The sequence below is a fragment of the Meleagris gallopavo genome, chromosome 7, assembly GCF_905368555.1.
Source record: "Meleagris gallopavo chromosome 7, MGAL_WU_HG_1.1, whole genome shotgun sequence".
In the NCBI taxonomy this organism is placed as follows: domain Eukaryota; kingdom Metazoa; phylum Chordata; class Aves; order Galliformes; family Phasianidae; genus Meleagris; species Meleagris gallopavo.
Genome location: NC_139410.1, coordinates 1,482,352 through 1,502,562, shown reverse-complemented (window position 1 = coordinate 1,502,562; position 20,211 = coordinate 1,482,352). Strand labels below are relative to the sequence as shown.

The 20,211-nt window shown below is 40.3% G+C and overlaps 1 protein-coding gene across 8 annotated transcripts in view; it reads left to right on the top strand.

Moving 5' to 3' along the window:
- The window catches only part of MYO1B (myosin IB), a 123,002-nt gene that overhangs the window by 95,405 nt on the left and 7,386 nt on the right, over window positions 1–20,211 (top strand). For 5 of the 8 annotated variants that reach the window (XM_085227863.1, XM_085227859.1, XM_085227858.1 and 2 more), the window contains 15 exons: window positions 1,619–1,723; window positions 2,653–2,715; window positions 3,525–3,725; window positions 5,411–5,637; window positions 5,795–5,995; window positions 6,553–6,646; window positions 7,095–7,244; window positions 8,893–8,961; window positions 9,981–10,067; window positions 10,349–10,435; window positions 12,770–12,856; window positions 15,514–15,588; window positions 15,978–16,112; window positions 16,972–17,078; window positions 19,854–19,986. In XM_085227863.1, the coding sequence (XP_085083989.1) occupies window positions 1,619–1,723; window positions 2,653–2,715; window positions 3,525–3,725; window positions 5,411–5,637; window positions 5,795–5,995; window positions 6,553–6,646; window positions 7,095–7,244; window positions 8,893–8,961; window positions 9,981–10,067; window positions 10,349–10,435; window positions 12,770–12,856; window positions 15,514–15,588; window positions 15,978–16,112; window positions 16,972–17,078; window positions 19,854–19,986 (1,821 nt within the window). The remainder of the gene's footprint in view (window positions 1–1,618; window positions 1,724–2,652; window positions 2,716–3,524; window positions 3,726–5,410; window positions 5,638–5,794; window positions 5,996–6,552; window positions 6,647–7,094; window positions 7,245–8,892; window positions 8,962–9,980; window positions 10,068–10,348; window positions 10,436–12,769; window positions 12,857–15,513; window positions 15,589–15,977; window positions 16,113–16,971; window positions 17,079–19,853; window positions 19,987–20,211) is intronic. The other 3 variants (XM_085227860.1, XM_085227861.1, XM_085227862.1) reach the window with 3 other exon arrangements.

The window sequence follows — 20,211 nt, the reverse complement described above, 5'->3', positions numbered from 1 at the left end:
GCTAATGGATATTTTTGCTCTGTGTTTCTTTGGAAGTGATTTAAGTATTGACTGCAGTTTATGTAATTTCTTTTTTCAACAGAATGCAGTAAGTACAACTTGTTTGCAGTGTTGGTTTTGATGCATGCCCAATTTTGACTTTATCATCTAGAGCTGTGCAAGTTTGCAATCTCTGACTGATAATTGCAATTCATGTGGGGGGCAGAATTTAATGCGGCTGAGAATTTGGGGTGATCAGCTGTGATTTTGCTTTACCTAAAACTAAAATGATATAAGTAATCTGTGCTACCTAAATATTTTCTAATCTGCTTGTGTGTTTTTAATCTTACTTTAGTGACCAGATCCTTAATTTAAGGTTACAAATGATTGCAGTTGCCTGTAGACATAAATATATATATATATATATATATATATATATATATATATATATATATATATGTATGTATGTATGTATGTATTATTGTAACTTGAGCTTCACAGATAATGTATAGCAGACTTCTTTCATATTCTAAAAACGCATAGTGGTTTATTATGCAAAATTTCAAGCTTCCTAAGTAACCAGAGGGCTGTTGATGAATAGCAATTAAAATAAAGAAGGGAGGGGGAACGCAGCCACAAAGCCCAGAAGGGACCAGAAATAGATACCCAAAATAGCTGCTGATTGCAATTATTTCTGCAGACACATGTAGGGAATTCTTACAATATTAATGATTCTTGTAAGCACTGGAAATAAAAAAACACCAAAACAACCAAGGAGGCTGATGTTCCCTTTTCCTTTGGAAATGGTCCTCAAAATGGGCACCTGGCCTCCCAGCTGTGCTCATTTAACATCATGGAGATGTGGTGAACCCCAGCTTTATCCTGCAGGCCCTGGGGATGTTTGGTTGAACCTGAGTGCCCTACCTAGGGTACTTGAGGCTCACTGTTTCCAGTCCTGCTATGAGTTCTCCTGGAAGTGCTCTGCAGTGGTGTCTCACCTTTGCCACCACCTTTTCCTGGGGCTCTTGTTCCCCATTTCTTTCTGCAAAGGGTTACATACATGCTTTTCCCCAAGCCAGTTTTGTAGGAGTCAGCCTTTTGAAGGTTTTTTGTTTGATAAAGCCCAAATTCCCATCGTTTTAGGGGGCAGTTTGTCAAGAGATGGGTTGGTAGGCAGGAGGTGAAGTTGACCTCTGAAGGCTATCAGGTCTTAGCAGCGTGGGCCTTGGTCTGCAGTGAAGTAGGATACCTTGTTTGATACTGGCTGATCCTGGTTGGAAAAGAGCCAGTACCATTTTACTTACCAGGACCTGCAGGAGACCGTGTGTAATGTATGGGGATAGATTAGTGCAGCAGAACTGTTTGTTCCCCTGGCACTAGAGTTGTCCTTAGGACTCGTCCCAAGGAAATAGTACAGAGGCATCACTAATAAAGACCTACAAAGCCAGTGGTTTCTTCTAATGGAGGAAGAAAGACTGAGGGAAGGATTTGGTCTAAGTTTTCCTAACTAACTTCATTCTCAGTAAAGTACTGCAAAACTAGGAGTTAATAGAGCAGCTTGGGGACTTGCAGCCGCCACAGGAACTTACTGCAACTCAACACCAGTGTGTTCACTCTGCAAATGTGTGTTATCTGACAGGACAACAGCTTTGAGCAATTCATTATCAACTACTGTAATGAGAAGCTGCAGCAGATCTTCATTGAACTCACCCTCAAAGAAGAGCAGGAGGAATACATCCGAGAGGTAACATTTAAACCATCTCTCATTATTTTCTCTTCTCCTCGTCATCTCCGTTCAGCCACATTGATGCACGCTTGAACCTCTTTTCCAGGGTTTTCGTTTTAAATGATACTATTTTCCTGTAGTGACGTTCACGTGTAGTGAAAATGGAATAAAGATCCTTCTTCATGCTCTTGAGGATAACATGAAGCTTTGACATGCCTTTTCTTTTTTTGTATTCAGTGTGAAAACTTGTGAAGCATAATCACTGCAATTTGCTTTTTCAGTGATATTTTGAGCACTCTGAAAAATTTAAATTGTAAGATGTCACCGCAGGATGCAAATTAAGAATTTTTTTTTCCAGTCCTTTATTCTACCTGTGTTATCTCCAGGTGTGTTAACATCTCATCTTGGAAATGTTGTTGCTGATATTTGTAAAACAACATATATGTATTTGGATATTAGGAATATCTGAACAACTGCCAGACTGTGGATTTTTTTCAGATGGTCTCATCTAAATTTAGCCCTTTTTCCTTCTCCCATTAAAAAACAAACAACAACAAAACCCCTCAGAGCTTAGAATGTTGATGTCAGATGCTTGCCCTGAGATGGGCTTCTTCCCTTCTAAGCAGCGGGAGCGTGCAGAGAGCAGTGCTGAGCCGGGGCTGGGCAGGAGGCAGCTGGCCCTGCTCCAGGGGAGTGCATGGGAAGTTGACACCGATGGGGGAAAGGAATGGAGAATGGCTTTGGCTGCTGCTCAAGGGCAGCCGTTTTGCGCAGATAATGTTAGCGGGAGACGATTGCGTTTCTTTCTTAATAAATAAGATGTTGGTAAGCATATAGAACTAAATTCAAAAATAGCTAACTGGGAAATAATTTAAGTTGCCTAGGGGAAATGCTCCATCCGTTGTTTTCCTGTTCGTACTTTTTTTTTTTTTTTTTTTCCCCTATAGGGAATTGAGTGGACACACATTGAGTATTTCAACAATGCTATAATTTGTGACCTAATAGAAAATGTAAGTTATTTACAATAATCTTTTTTAATGATTTTTATGCATGTATAAATTGAACCATAACATCTGTACACATCCTCACTGTACTTTGCTTTGATGAATTAAATTTAACCATAGCGTCTGTATGCATCCTCATTCTACTTTGTTAATACAAACAAGCCCTTGTTTTATTAATCTTATTTGGAATGATAAACATTCGTTTTATTATTTTTTTCCAAAGATTAGATTTAGTTTTTCTGTGTTACAAATGGTCAGCAGAACATACGTGAGAGAAATAAAAAGCAAAACTTAAATGTTTACACTTAGCAGCAGTGTTTTCATTGAAAGATATCACATGCTGTATTGTAAATAATAGCTTTTTTTTTTGTGTGTGGAAACCAGAGATCTCCATGATTTGTTACAGATTAATTTAGATACAGCAAATCCTTGTATATAATAGGAGGAGTTCCTGTGGACTTAGCACAGCAAATTCCTTAACACTCAGAACAGTTTTTAGCTATCCATGTAAAATGTGTGCTGTTTTTACCCATAAACAAGCTACTTTCATTTAAGTTGGAGTTTCTGTGGTCCGAGTAAAAGACACGAACTTGCCAACTAAGATGAACTTGGAGGATTCCAATCTGTAAGGCAGTCTTTCAAATACTGAGATGCTAAAGGTCTGTTGGGAATAGGGGTGAGGAAAAGAGAACTGCCCAGTGGAGATGGTTTGGAGGGACGTGCTTCTGGTCTAACAGGAAAGAGCAATCTCATTTTTGTGTGCTGATAGAAATATGATGAAAACAGACACTCATACTCTTGTCTTGAAACTTCAGAACCAAACTGGAATCCTGGCCATGCTCGACGAGGAGTGCCTGAGACCGGGAACTGTCACCGATGACACCTTTTTAGAAAAGCTGAACCAAGTCTGTGCCACCCACCAGCATTTTGAGAGCAGGATGAGCAAGTGCTCCCGGTTCCTTAATGACACCACCCTGCCTCACAGCTGCTTCAGGATTCAGCATTATGCTGGCAAGGTACCTACTGACCTGGACTCTAGTGTTTGGAGAACGTTGGTCCTGTGTGAAAGTTTGGCATATAGTGGCAAGGCTCTTTAAATTATTAAATTAAATTGTGTTATGGTCATGGAGGAGGCTTACCTGAGTCAATAATTGATCAGAAAATCCAAACCTCTTTTAAGCTTTTCACTCTTGAACCTAAGATACTGGTTTTGGCTGAAGGTTTTCAGAGATCACGCCACTCTAGCCAAAACCACAGGCAGGGCTTCTTTCACTTGATGTCCCATGGGCTTTGGTGATAGAACAATTGTGCTGCTGGGTCTACGCAAACAACAGCATTGTTTAGAATGACAAAAAGTCACGCACATCTGAAGGCAAGGTATTTTGGATAGCGCGTTCTTAGTCATTGAGTTAGCTGGAGTCGTTAGCTATGGTGATGATCTATAGCTGGGGTGATGAGAATGTTGAGTTTTTGTACATATTAAGGAACTGAGTTTGTTTTGAATGTCTCTATGTTGAAACAGTTGGAAGAGAAAACTATATTGAAGGCTTACAAATGCCTTTTGCTTCTAAAAACATAAGCTATGTGAATAAACATAATTCTGATAGGTGTTTTAATGTCAGTTTCAAATGACTTTTTATTAATGAACATCAAAACTATTGTTTGTAGAAAGGAGACAAAGTATTGTGTTTTTTTTTAAGCAAAAATAGGTTTGAAAATACTACTGAACTGTTAATTTTACAGACTAATGAATATTTGGAAACTGTTCCATTTTCCTGATTCTGTTTAATTCTCCTCCCAGTTTTTAGCATTTTTTCAATTATAAAATTTGGATTAGCTTGATAATTTGTCCTTTCGAAGTAGCTCTAGAAATGCCACGCTTTCAGCCTTCAAGGCAGTAGCTCATTTTTTAACTTTATATCATCTGTCAGGGATTAATACTTAGATATTTCTTTGGTTGTCAAAATTCCAGGTGAATTTGAAATATCACAGTGCTTTGGGAAGGATTGTAAACAGATGGCGTCTTAGCGGCCAGGGAGAGTCTTCAGTCATTACTGATATTCGTTTGCACAACAGAGCATTCAGTAAATTCCACCTATTTCGGGATTGTTTTTCCATCCTCAGCTGAGAACATTTTGATCTGGTCACTAGACAGCAAGATCATGCGAAGAGCTTTGTCACTAGTGGCCTTTACCACACTTGTCAGAAACATGAAATGTGTTGCCTAAACAAAAAGTCATCCAAGTTCACAGTCCCTTGCTGTTGTGTAAAATATGACTATGGCAGTAGTAGATTGATGGTCAGCATACGTCGTACACATTTGCAAAGAACTAACTGTGAAGTCATAAAGCTGATAAATCTGTGTTATCAGCCTGATGACTTGTCATGACTAATCAAATAAAATTTAAGAAGCCAGTCATGCTCTGAGATCTACATGAAGTTCATTGAGGTGCTTCCAGCATCTTCAGCTGCTGGTCAAGGCTTTGCATTTATGGTATTTGTCATTGGACTGTTTTCCTGGTGAAAGTTACTGTAAATAAAGGTCCCCCGAGGACTGCATGGATAGCTGGTTGCTGCTGTGTTCTTTAAGTTCTTTTGAATAGTGAGAAAGAAGAAAAATGAGGGTTGTGGTGGACTTTGGGAACGGCCTACATCCTGCCGTCCAAACTGTGGTCTGATTAAACTTTTCTCTGTTGTTCAGGTTATGTACCAGGTGGAAGGATTTGTTGACAAAAATAATGATCTCCTGTACCGGGACCTCTCCCAAGCTATGTGGAAGGCCAGTCACTCTCTTATCAAAGCACTGTTCCCTGAAGGTAACCCTGCTAAGATCAATCTCAAGAGACCACCAACAGCGGGATCACAATTCAAGGCTTCAGTTGCTACCTTGATGAAAAATCTCCAGACAAAAAATCCAAACTACATTAGGTAAATGACCCCACGATGAAATCGGTGAATTTGTATTTGGCTGAGTGAAACGATATTTTGGCACTGAAGGATAAGTCTGTTGAAACCTACGTTTTACAATGGTAGCTGTTGACTTGCAGGGCTGCGGTCCAGTGTCATTGTTCATTTCTTTTTCCAGATGCATCAAGCCCAATGACAAAAAGGCTGCGCACATTTTCAATGATGCCCTGGTGTGCCACCAGATCCGCTACCTCGGTCTTCTGGAAAATGTCCGGGTTAGAAGGGCAGGGTATGCATTCAGGCAGGCGTACGAGCCATGCCTGGAAAGATACAAAATGCTGTGCAAGCAGACCTGGCCCCACTGGAGAGGGCCAGCCAGGTAGGAGAACTGCAGTTTTCTCCACTCTCCCATTTCAGTGAATGCAGTGATTATCTTCCATACGTTTGGATTTTTGTCTTTTTTAAAAACAAATATAATTGTTCTTATTTACTGAAAAATCAAGCATTTTAATAGTAAATTGACAAGTAAGATGGTGCAGCTCAAGTTTTTTTACCTGTTTAATTCCCTTAGAATCGTTTTGGACTTCACGTGTGTTACTTCATTGGAAAACCTACCCTTTTCAGGGGGTCTAAAAATTACTGTTGTTCAAAATCATTATAGAAGTGAGGGAAAAAAATAGGCCATTGCTGATGATGCTGAATGAAGATTGCTCCTTTTTTATCAAATGGTTTTGAATCTTTACCGCGATTATTCTTGCCTTTAGCTAAATAAGCAGCAAGTAAGTGAGCTAGGTTTCCAATCTGCTTATGTCAAGCAGTATTTAAGAATTTAAAATAAGCTTTCATCTATTTTCCAGAAATTAATCTGTGAATATGTAAACTAAGAAGTTTTAGAGCTGGGGGTCACGTTTGTTAAGCTCATTTACTTCTTACTAGGACTGGTGTAGAGGTACTGTTTAACGAATTGGAAATCCCTGAAGAAGAATTTTCATTTGGTAGATCAAAGATATTCATCCGCAACCCAAGAACGGTAAGTGAGAAATGTCTTCCTATGCAAAATCAAGACATGTTTTATGAGGATAGCCTGCTATGGACTGCATAATTTGCCAGCTTGTTCCTATTGCTTTTTCTAGACACAGTGGTTGGTGGAGAATATAGCCTAAAAAAAGGCTAACGGTTCAATGTTAGACACATTAAATTGGGATAAATGAACGCTGATGAAGGCTGAAGGAGAGCCAATTGTCTGCAATAGCTGTCAGCCTGAGTTCAATCTAGCTTTCATGTGCTGACTTAAAGCAGCATGTCTTTCACAAACCTGTTGATGTGTCTGCCGATATCACAGGAAAAGGTGCCTAAAGGAGGAACTTGAGTAAAGGAGAGATTTTGCTTAGAATAACTGTAATTAACGAGCTATTTGGTCTTTCCTTGCCTTCTGTTTTTCTTCCCATGTCAAACAAAACCCTAAAAAACACACCCAGCTCTTCAAACTAGAAGATCTGAGAAAGCAGCGGTTGGAGGACTTGGCTACTCTCATCGAGAAGATTTACAGAGGTTGGAAGTGCCGCACACGCTTCTTGTTAATGAAAAAAAGCCAGATTGTGATTGCTGCCTGGTTCAGGAGATACGCAGTAAGACATAATCCTTACTAAATTAGTGGCAGGGGTAAGGGGAGCAAATCTTACAATTGTTTAATGAGTTTTCATAACCTCCTTCCCTATGTGTGGAGGACTGTAGAAAGAATTCAATTTTATACTAGTATTTAAATACTAAAAATATACATTAAAGAAATTTTGTTTATGTTTTGTTTAATGTTTTCTTTTTGCTTTTGCTTAAATAATTAAAAAGCTCCTTCAAGTCCATTAGCTCTGAAGCAGGATTTTATGGCCTAGCCTTTTTTATTCAGCTGAACCAAATGCTGTGCCGCTCTCTAAGTATATGGCTAATGTGTTTAAAAAAAAAAAAAAAAAAAAAATTGGTTATATATGTGTGATTCTATGGAATTCAGTCATTCCAAAGTGTTTTTGTATTTTGCCTTAGTTGGGACCTTTGCATTTGAGGCTCAAGAATGCTGTCTGGGAGGATTTCAGGGATTTATTTTAATTATAGTCCATAAGTATCATAGTTCAGTAGTTCATACCGGTACAGTTTTCAAACAGGTCTTTTTGTAGACTGGGTCTTCCTTGCCATTATGAGCTGTCTTTTCATCAGTTAGTGAATAGCATCTGATACAACAGATAGATTGTTGTCAAGTGTTCAAGTCTCAGATGTCAAAGTGCATTTCCTTACTTATATTAGAAAGCTTGATAAAATATCACATGAAATAGGGAGAAGGCATCTTAAACTGAAAGCTGGAGAACTGACAGTCGCTCCTTTCATTTGACAAGCACTTTCATTTGTCGTCTTGAAAGCCATTCGTGTTTGGTTCAGCTATCGTGGATAATGAAAGCTAAATATTGGTTATTACTAGAAAGTGTAGTTATTTACATTTGAGAAGAAATGCTTTTACACTGTAAAATTCTTCTCTGTGAATTTTTGCGATTGAATACACTGTTTCTACAAGCAACATCAGTACAAAATTGCAATGCGCCCATGCGTCTGATTTGAGATCTCGTATGATTTTAATGAGTGGAAAATGTAGTTGCCATACGTAACCAAGTCCACGTCATTGTTGATCTCTTAGCTGCAGACCTTTGCTGAGTCTTACGAGTCTTTCTAGCTCACTCACTGTGATGCTCCCTGTTACTGAAGGGGCAGAGCACGAAGCCCGGAAGCCATATTACGAAGTCAATCAACTGTTATTCACTGTTATAGTGGCCAGTAGCCTACTGGAGAGCTGCTGGTTTTTAGTAGGGAAAATGCCTGGTGTACTTGGATAATATCCCAACATGTCATTGTTTTGTTTTGTTTTTTTTTTCTAAGTTAATAGAAACAGCATAAAAGGTAATGAAAAGCTTAGCCAACACATTTGAGCATTTCTGAGAGTTTGTATGCTGCCCTACTGGTGGGAAAGACAAATAAAGCTGTTACTGTTAGTATTTAATCCATGTAACTTTTGTGCTGCTGACCATGAACTGTTTCTGTACACAGAGAGTGGCATTGTCCATGTAGCATTGTTGATGGGTTTTGTTTCCTCTCGAGTTTAACAAGACAATCTGTGCTTTGATCTGCTTGTTCAGAAATTGTTCGTATTTAACACTTATTACTTCTATCCCTAATGACATTTTCAGATGCTAGTAACGCAATATTCTAAGCATCATATATGCATTTTTTATACAGCAACAAAAGAAGTATCAGAAGATAAAGAGTTCAGCTATCATAGTACAGTCGTACATCAGAGGGTGGAAGGTGAGTTTGCTCTTACTATGGCCTGTGAGTTACAGAGTGGGAAAGAAAACACAGCTGAAGTTCACCAAGCCTCCTGCACCACACTTCTTGGCATGAGTTTGGGTTGCTGAAAGCAGGTTTAAATAGTCTGGATCACCTGAGCAGTACATTGCTCGGGTTATGTCTTCAGTTGTCTGCTGTTTGCTAAGCGGAGGGCTGAAAGCGTGTCATCCTTGCCGTAAGCAGGTGTCTTGCCATTGCTTGCTTGTCTTCAGTTTGTGACAACTTGGCATCTCAGGGGTTTGTACTTGGCAAAGGGAGAATCCTGAAACCAGTGTTCTTAGCCAGACTGAAGGAGTGATGCAGTAGAGTTAGGCAAAAATGGGGTTAACAGTTCCCGTGAAAACAGTGCTTAAAGCTGTTCGGGATCAGAAAAAAATGTTCCTGGGCTCCTCTGTTTTCTTATTAACCTTTCTCCATCCCACAGACTGTGATTTTCTTCTCCACTTAGGGAGGAGCGGGCTGCCTTTGATTTTGGAGTCAGTTTGCTTCTTACTGGACAGGGAAGGGGCTTTAGTTACTACCTATAGGTGTCAACAGCCCTCTCCTGCCCGGCAGGCTTTGAGTTCTGTTGTCAGTACGCTAGCATAATTTGGTTTTATTGTTTCTTATGAGTTGTACTCCATCTTTTTTAAAAATGTGAGTTAGAAGTATTCTGACAGCCTAAAAGTTGTTGTGCTGTCTTTTCCCTTGTGTGTTATTTGGAGAGAACTCAGTCAAATCATCATCTCATCTTGAATTACGTTTTTTTTTTCTTCATTTGTCAATGGAGAACATAATGTTTGGTGGTAGCAGTGCTGGGGATAAAAGCCTGGTTTGACAGCAGCCTTAAGCGTTGCTTGCAACAGAGCAATTTACTTGTGATTTATTGCTAAAGGCATTAGGCATATGCTGTGAAGGGGAGAAGTATAGTTGCTGTTGTGCAGATAGTCATAAAGAGATCTAGGGTCACACTACTTTTTATTTTCAATTGTTTACAGGCTCGGGAACTTCTTCGGGAGCTTAAGCACCAGAAGCGTTGTAATGAGGCTGCCACAATAATTGCTGCTTACTGGCATGGTACCCAGGTGAGAAAGTGGTAACAAATTCTGCACCTAACTGTCTCTTGATAGAACAAGGCCCTTGAGGGCAATGCTAGCTGGAACTTTTTTCAGTGGCTTAAACTACTGATTTTTTTTTTTTTCCCTCTTTGCTGCTAACGTGTTTTAGCTGGTGCAGCCTGGGAAGCTGGGACGTGCTTTAATATTTGCTCTTTGTGGTGGCTGGTTTCTTTCTCTCACCGTTGGGAACTTGCAGTAACCTTTTCTTCCCTAAGCTTTTCTATATCCCATTTTCAAACACGTCGCAGGCACGAAGGGAACTGAGACGACTGAAGGAGGAGGCTAGAAATAAACATGCTATTGCTGTTATTTGGGCTTACTGGCTTGGATATAAGGTACTTCATGCACATGTCACGTGCCCCCCTTCATTACCCAATGATATCAACAATTAATCAGTAGTAAATAGTGAGAATTAATAACTAATACGATTGACTTAAAAATAATAGAGCATGATCATTGGTTCCCTCCATTTCCATTCACGCCATTCTTAAATCTGACAACATTCTGTATGTCAGTGTTTTGTAGAGTAGGAAATACCGTGCATGGCAGCCAAGTAGTGATTTGCACTAACAAGCCATTAGACTAGATTAAAAACGACTAGACTCCATTATTCTCAAATTAGGAAATGCATTTAACTACTTGTAAATGTGCAAAGCATGGTTTGTGGCGGGGAGAGAAGGTCGTGGTTTTTCAGTGTTTTTCTTCCCTCCCCTAACAAGTGCTTTCAGTGACACTGTCCTAGCGATCTAATTGAGATTTTCATCAGGCTGTGTATTCCGTACCCTGAGCAGTCTTCATTTACAAGCTCAAACTGACGCTGTTCATTTTACTCAATATTCATTTTAATTGGTTTGATTCACTCTCTGGTTGTGATTTGAACACGTAAGAAAATTTCAGTAGCTGCAATTAAAGCACGGCTTCGTGGCCAGATCTTTTAGCAGAAAATGGTGCTAGTTTGCAATTCTAAACTTGCAGCCCTAGAAAAATCCCAGGAATTCCAACATCAGCTGTTTGTTTTCAGAAGCAAAGTCCCACTGAAAGATTCTTGCTAATCCCCAGCCTGCAGTTGTGGGTTTTGTGAACATTTGAAATGCTTTTCACTGGAGGTCAAAATTGTATTGGTATCGACTCGTAAAATCTTAACTTATTTGAAAATTATATTCTGTTGATTCATTACGTTTGAAACATCTCCTAGTTATTATTTAGGATGGGGTGGGATGTGCTGTCTGATCGCCTTGCCAACAAGATGTAGATATGTGCTCACATCACATCTGAAGTAAAATGCAGAGTTTGACTATTGCTGTTTTGATATAAAGCTGTTAGATTTGCAATGGAGTGGCAGCACTGCAAGTCAAAGCAAGCATGCAGAGTTGCCCTCCCTGCAGAGGTACTATGCATCTAACCTGACATTTAGGTGGCTACTAAAGGTTAACAGTTTCCTCTTTGTTTACTTAAATGCAACACACTGGTAGTTTATTTTTATCTACAGTTCCTTTCACCTGAAAAATTGGTCAGTACTGCACAGGTGATGTTAACTTTCTTGAGTTTAAGATGTTCTTTGGAGTTAGAAAGGACCAGATCAGAAATGGATGTGATAGTATTAATTGTGTTAGAGCTCATCATTTAAATACTTAGAAGTTTTCAATAAGAAGAATATATTATCTTTAAAAACAAGTGATTTCGAAAGAAAAGCTTAGACCTCAAGTGCTCAGTTTACTTCCTTTTCACAAGACAGACAACTTTCTGACTTTGCAGAATCCTTACTTATCCAGAACATTGTGCTCGAAGCTTTTGTCCTGTTGAGATGAGTAGAATAATTTTTGTGAGTGCCTGCATCGCATGCTAGCCCCATCACAGGCACAGGCTGGACCTGCAGCTGCACAATTCCATTTGACAGTGTACAGCTTGACATTTGGCAGAGCTGCTGTGCCTCTCTGATGTTATAACACTGGAACTCTCCGTTCCATTTGATTTTTGTAATCACGTACTGAGCAACAGAGGTTTGGATATCCTCTAAAATACAAGTTCCTGTTAAATTGCCCATATATGTGTTCGCTTTGCAAATTGCTTTCCTGAAATGGGAATTATTGAGGAATTGTAGGTGGGTGCCTATCTCTTTGCACGCAGGAAGGCACTATTTTGGGGGGGCTTACGTTTTCGTTCCATAGAGAAAGGAATAATTTACCGGGCTGTAGAATCTTATTTAAGTACATAAAAATCAAAATCAACTCCAGAACAAAAGCCCTTAGTGCAGTGCCGTCATTATCATCACACACAATTTCAGGGTTATGATCCAGCACTTGCCAGTGGAAGAGCTGCTGAGATGGTGAGATTTCGGTCTTGGTTTCCATAGACATCATTCTGATCACGGCACTTAACTGTTGATGGCAAGGGTGCGCACATAGGATGAGATGGAAACGTTGGCAGCAAATGAGAGGGCAGATAAAATTGTCATCTGTAAAATAAAAGTTCCAATTGAGGCTTTTTGGACCTCATGTGTGGTTTAGCACCAATTCGCACCACAAAAGGGGTTTTGGAGGTTAAACACTGTTCTTCCATCTCTCTGTACCTTGATTGTATGTTGGCTGTTCTGTTTGGGAGAAGCCTTTCCTGGTCATTGTGCTGTCTGCATCGGGCTGTCTCTTTTGTTCACTATCTAAACCTTTTAGGCTCGAAGGGAATTGAAACGCTTGAAGGAGGAGGCTAGGCGTAAGCATGCTGTTGCAGTCATTTGGGCTTACTGGCTTGGACTGAAGGTACTTCTTAAACACTCCCTTCTGCCTACATGAACTCGTTACAGCGTGGCACCTTACTAACGCTTAAATCAGCAGGTGTGGGGGGCGGGTAGTAACAATGTTCTTGCACAAAATTACGTTGCTTAAAACTTTTTCACTGACTTGACAGCAAAATTCATAAGCTGAATGTGCCTCATTCAATCTAAAGGGACTCCAGTATGGCTCATAAACATGACCTGTGTCGGCAGAGGTCCTGTCTGGACAGATTACGAGCATTTATTTTCTTCTTGTGACCTCTGCGTGTTTGAATGGAGGCAGAGAGGAAGTAGAGGCAGACTCTCACTGCTGCTCACGTCAGAATGCTGAGCCCACGGCTGATACCACTGAGCTTGTGTAGGGCACGGCATTGCATGCGGTCACCCATGGCTGGCGGCATCACTGACCTCCCAGCAGAGCTATGATGTGCAATAGACTTTCGTTGTCTGTCCCTCGCTTTCAAGGACTGGTTGGCAAAAGAAAACACATTTGTAATCTGGAAAAATGTAGTTCTGCTCTGTAAATAGACTATAAAAATGGCAACTTGGGATATTTCAGGTCTGCGCCCAAATGATTTACGTGACACGGTTCTGCTCATTGTGGATTTTCAAACGTACTTTTACAGATGCAGTCCTGAGGAACTGCAGAAATCTAAATCGTTGTTTGGCTTGGGTGCCACCTTGGCTAATGGGGTATTGTGGGCTACAGAAGGCTGAAAGGAAACAACCACAACTCGATAATGAAAAGTCCAGCTACCATGTTCTCAAATTTATTTTAACAGCGATGAAATGGGTGCAAATACTTAGGAAACTTTTAAAGTCGCGTATAATATGGGCAAGCTACGCATATAAAAATTACGTTACAATATATACATGGAAAGCAGAGCTAGAAATACAGAGGAGCCATTTTAAGAAGTCATTCTACAGATCAGAATTGCTCATTAAGTACTACTGCCAAAGCGGGTCTGTTTTTGTCATTTTAAAATGAGAACTCAGAGGCTGTTGCGTATCGTACAGCAGCATTTGAATGAAGACTGATGAATCCAAAACTTGTAAGGCACACTGCAGCCAGAATGTTTCTCTGCCTGTCTGTCGTGTGGTTTTCCAGCATATTTTTAAATGGTGTAAGAGGCACGTTTGCCTCACCTGAAACACACAGAGTTTTCTGAACAAGAACCCGCTCTGTAATTCCAGTTCACCACTGTTAACACAGGCAATTCTCTTCTGTCTTATGTTGTAGAAGTTTCACCCCAAATATACATAAATGAAGAATGCAACTTAATACAAGTGATCAAGATTAAGCCAGTAATTCTTGAGGTTGTTTTTTTGGGGGGGGAATTTCTTTTTTGGTTGTGCAATAAGTAGATTTTAATACCATCTGTGGTGCTTTCCAACCTTCTGGAGGTAGGCTTTTCTGGAACGCTTGCATTGGTCAGGGCTTGCTTTGCAGCCTCCCTGCAGTTCCAGTAGGCTCTGTGGACGTGTAGCAAGAACCCATGTTCCAAATTAATTTGCACACCTTGCAGGAGAATGTCAAGCACCATTATTAAAGAGAGTCTCTGAGAAGAGCGAGATTTGGGGTGATTGTGACTGGAGTGGTTTTGAGTGTGCCAGTTTCCATCACCGAGTAATAGATAGAATCATAGAATCACCAAGGTTGGAAAATATCTCCAAGGTCATCCAGTCCAACCATCCACCTGTCACCAATATTTCCCCGCTGAACCATGTCCTTTAGTACCACGTGTACTCATTTCTTGAATACAATAGGGGGATGTACACCAATTTCACAGCCCTAAACTTTACAGAAAATCAGTGAATAACAACTCTAGTAATTTTTCTTATCAAGGGAGCCTCCCAGCCTCTCTGGGCAGCCTGTTTCCAGCACCTTACCACTCTCTCAGTAGAGAACTTTCCCCTGATATCTCATCTAAATCATCCATCCGTTAGCTTCAAGTCATCGCCCCTTGTCCTGTCACTATCTACCTGTGTAACGTTGGTTTCCCTCATGTTTATGAACTCCCTTTAAATATTGGAAGGCTGCAATGAGGTCTCCCCACAGCCTTCTCTTTTCGATCTCACTTGATTTTTCGGTTGCAGTGAATTCAGCAACACGTGGCAAGTTCACTGAAACCGCTAAATTTGCTCTGGGGTAAATTATGCAAAGCCACGATGTTTTTTCTCTGGTTTTTGCTCCAAACTCTTAACAGGTGTGTCCCAGGCTGCTCCAAAGTTGGAGGAAGGCCGGCGGTTGCTTCAGCTCTGACATGAGCATGGGCTTGCTGTTCATCTCCATTTTCACATTGGATGTGCTCAGTTCCACTTCATGAGAAAGACCATGAATATAGTCAGAATTCTGTGAATCCAACAGTATTGAGTGTTGTGTTTTCAAAGGAAGATAGTTAAAATTCTCTGTCACACTTGCAGATGACTGTACTGAGGTCATCTGAGGTAACTTTCTGACCTTTTACTCCATAGCCTGGTTCATAGGTTTTAAGTGTATCCACTTAGAGTTTGCATTTCTGGGAACGTTTTGCATGTTTGTCTGCTTTTTGACTATTTTCTGCCATAAAGATTTATAAGAGTACCAGTGAAAACAAATTCGTTCTTCGTACTCACTTTGGGGGGGTTTGTTTAACTTTTCAGGTCCGTAGAGAGTACAGGAAATTCTTCAGAGCCAACGCTGGAAGAAAAATTTATGAGTTTACCCTTCAGAGACTTGTATGTATATCTCTGCACAAAGCATATGTACATTATATGTTAATTTTTGTATATTTTCTTGCAGAAATAACAGTTGTTTTGTGACCTTTGTGGTCTTTGTAAGGAAATGTCCAAGCTAAGCAAACAGAAAATGGATAAATTTTCTGGCGTTGTAAAGAAAGAATAACAGTTATGAAGGTGTGGGAGTGGACTAACTAAGCATTTGTCGTCTAAATCTGCTTTTTCCAATATGGCCAGCTTTTTTAAAATCTATGTTGATGCTTATTAAAGCTGAGAGTTGCAGTTAGGTAACGGTGCTTTTAATCACACAGCATCTGCTTTGCCATGCTTATTTCAGTAACTCTGGTATTTGAACATTAATAAAACATCTTGCTTCAATTTTATCTCAGATGCAGAAATACTTCTTGGAAATGAAGAATAAGATGCCTTCTTTATCACCAATAGATAAAAACTGGCCAGCGAGACCTTACCTTTTCTTGGACTCAACTCACAAGGAACTGAAGAGGATTTTCCATTTGTGGAGGGTAGGGCACGTTCTGGTCCAGTCTATACAGAAATTCAGTGTATGATTGTCAGCAGAATTGTTTCCTTCCTGAAGAGCCTATTTTTAGGAAGCGTTTCTTCCCATTCCAGCCAGGATGATTTTCTTTCTTTGGAAGATCACTGTCTTTGGCCTGGAAGGGGTATAACTATCCTGCCTATTTCTTCCTGGGGCTAGGGAAAGAGGATTGCTTCCTGCCATTGGCTTTTAACTAGATATTGAAGCCACATTCCTGTTCCCTGTTAATTGGTACCTTATAGTCCTCGTGTCTGTGGCCAGGGCTGGGACTAGCTCTCAGCCCAACATTGGAAGTACTTGGTGGAATTTTTTACTTAAGAGCTGAGGTTAACTGAAATTTGTTTTGGATCTCTGAATGGAGAGAATGGTGAGAATCAGTTTAAGTGCTGATGAGACATTTTACTGAGTTCGTGGGCTGTGTTTCCTGTGCATTATCAAGGAGCCATTTTCACTTTGGAGCCTGCAAAAGTCATCCTCTCAGCTCTGTTTTGTTCTTTCTGTCTGCTTACATAAGCATCCCCAGTTGTGCAACTGCATGTTCTGTGAACCCTTTTAGCTTGGCATTCCAGTCATGTTGTGCTTAAATGAGATGCTGTAGAGATTCTTTTTGGTGTAATTGAGAACAATGTGGAATGGGTGAGGAGGAAAACACCTCTGCAGCTTGTTACTGTGCTAGTGCCATGTAGAGTGGAGCTGAGTCACCTCAAAAGCATACAAAGAATGTACGTTTTGAGCAATAAGCAAACATTACTCTGTGGTGCTGCTGTTTTGGATCAGAATTGGAAGGATAATTTTGGGTTTGTCTGACATATCGTGTTTTGCAGTGTAAAAAGTACAGAGACCAGTTCACAGATCAGCAGAAGCTTATATATGAAGAAAAACTGGAAGCAAGTGAGCTTTTCAAGGACAAGAAGGCTTTGTATCCAGCCAGGTAATTGCCTACTCCGCAGGTTTTCCTGTATGATAAATTCAATATCCTTACGTACATTTAGGAAGCGGTGCACTATTTTGCTTTTTACCTTAGGCAAGAAAGAGCTTTTCCTTGTTTCACAATAAGGTTTTACTGTAGAGGCTGCTGAACGATCGTGGCTCCATCGTTTACTTCACTGACCTCAGTTTGCCTCTAAGTTAGCTTGCTTGTTGTTGCAGCTGCTCATCCTGTGATAGTGAGCACTTCTTTTTCCGAAACCATGACATTTTGTTGTTCTGACCCCCTACGACAGGCTTGCACAGTCAAAATTTGGGGAAGTTGTAGAAGGGAATAACTCATCCTTTCCCCTAGTTTCCATTGTGCTGGTTCCTGCAGCCCATAAGTGCAAAGCCAACTGAAGGGCTATAAGTGACCACATCATTCCCGATGAGTCGTGCCAGGCACCGCTCTTATCTTCCTAATTAATGCAATCACTGTATTGTTTGGATTGGAAGACTGGGGATTTTGAGTTACGTGCATTGGCACGTTTGCATTTTTTTTCTGGAAGGAGAATTTTCTAAGAAGTGCTTTACCATTTATTTAAATTTTAGAATTTTTTTACTTTTTCTATTGGAAACTACTGAAGAATGTGAAACGTCTGTACAAGTTTTGTGATTTCTCAGATTGCTGAGCACCTAAAATCTGCTAATTTTTAGTTTTTGCTGTCGCTGCAGCTAACGTTGCCCAGGGAAGTGCAGCAGTATCTGATTTTACTTAAGCAATATGCATGTTTTGTGTATGCAATAAAATGACAAAATAGAGGTTGGATGTCTTTGAAAAGACATGGAATTGCACTTTTTAAGAAAATACGAGCTGAGAAAGAATGTTTTCGTTGGAAACAAAGGCATCGTTCATCCTGACAGATTTCTTTTGTATGCCACAGTTTGAAGAGAGAGGAGCAAAGCAATGTTAAATGAGGCAGGGCCAGGATCTTGCAACAGTTGATGGGGCCAATTCCATGCTTGGAGAATCTCTGCTTCAATGTCTGTGCATTTTATTGGTTTGTTTTCTTCATTTTTTACTGAGGCATTTCCTTTATTTCCTGTAAGGGGCTCGGTTTCTTGCCTTCAGCAGATCACTTATTTAAAGGCTGCGTATGTCAGCTTGTGGTTTGCTCATTTATTTGCTTTGTGATCCCTTTTTATGCTGTTGGGAAAAGAGAAAGATGCTGCCCCTGGACTTCTTCTCTGATCAGTGTGGGAAGGAAGGAATTTTGCAAGGCTAAACAATGCAGTATTTTGCTACAATACGTAGCTGAGTGATCTCTGTCCAAGTGGTAAATGTGATAGAAAGTAACTGTTAATTTGTCAATTGATCAGGGACAAAATCTACAGGGAACCTATGGTTTCGGTGACTATGGTTTCGTAGTGTTAATTAATAAAAACCGAAACAGAAAGCGCCAACTCAGTGGGAAGTTAGAATGCGTTCCCCACTTACCACCCCTCCCTGATTTAGAAACATTTCCACCTCTTTTTCCCTTGTGAACTGTATTCAGAGCTGATTAGCTCCTGTTGAATTTTTTATTGGCCTAAGGGTGGAGGAAATATTGTGTAAAGTTTCTGATTAGTTGGAATGATAAGGATTTGAAGGATGTGGCTAGTTTTCCGCGTGCAGTATAATTACTGAAGAGCAGAGAGGGACTTCTGGTGATTACTATAAGTCCAGTGCCCTTCCTTTTCTCTCCCTGTGTGCTGGAGATGTGATTAGAAAAGGCAGTGCTTTTCCAGACAATGTAGCGGCCCCTTTTGGGCTCTCGCCTTGGCAAAGCTTTGCATTTAGTACTTAGACTGTAATTTAATCAAAGTGATTAGTTAAAGTGACTTCCAAACAAAACAAGCAGCGACTGATAGGGGAGCTGTGGTTACACGACCCTAAGGTAAGGATGGGGATCTGCTACACATCTAAAAGTGAATGCTCAAGGGGAGTTACTGTCTCTCTGAAATGCTGCAGAGAGACAGAGCTGCTGTTCTTTTGGAAGTTGAATTTCTTCTGTGTTTGCAAACAGGCCGTTACTGGGAGATTTTACATCAAAACTGATTGCGTATACAAGGATGTGCATGTGCCTTGTACTGGTAATCATTTGGCCCGTTTAATTGGAATTGCTTCCAGAGCAGGAAAAGAAATATCCCATTACTGTCTTCAGAGATGCATTTCTCATTCTTCACTGATGCTTTGCTGTTAATATATGCAAGAGAGCATGCCTAAAATGCCTACCATTTAGCACCCCTCTCTCCTTTTGTGGGGATAGTGTGTTGTGGGATATAGCCACACTTCCCAAGTTTTTCTAATGGATGTGTGTGCCTTCATGGCATAGATTCAGTGCTAATGCCTCTGCACTGCATTAATGCTGGTGCCACCCCTGGTGTCTGGGGGAAGAGCTGCAGCTTCCAGCTCCTCAGCAGCAGTGAAGAGAAATTACATTGCATAAACACTGTGATATTGACATATTTGCATTTGGCAATGTGTTGCTCTAATTATTCTGTTACATGTTAATGTAGCAGTCTGCCTTGCTGTTGTTTCAAAGAGGGAGGAATTGAAAGCAAAGGTTTCTGGATCGCTTGGCTCTGGATCTGGGTCTTTTGCTAATAACAAGATGGAAGATGACTTTCTCTGGAAGATGACGTGTCCACGATTAGGGAAGCTTCCATTTGGAGCACATCCTGGCTCCATGGAGCCCGGAGCAACGCTTGTTTTGCGTTAGATTCGTATTGAACTCTGATTCTCTTCGTTTTGCAGCGTCGGGCAGCCATTCCAAGGGGCTTACCTGGAGATCAGCAAGAACCCCAAGTACAAAAAACTGAAGGATGCTGTGGATGAGAAGATCATTATTGCTGAAGTTGTGAATAAGATCAATAGAGCTAATGGCAAGGTAATGAAATGATGTTGCTTTATCCAGAAGGGTAGATTGATTTTGTTGTAAGTAAACTGACAGGAAAATTTAATTTCTGTCATGTAATAGAACTAAGGTGGAAAAAAAAAGAAGAAAAAGAAGAAAAAAAAAAACGCAAGTTTTTTAAGGGCAACACCTGAAGTGTTGAATTTATGTAAATTTTTGACTTTATACACTCCCTGTAAATTTACCTCAAGATTGCTA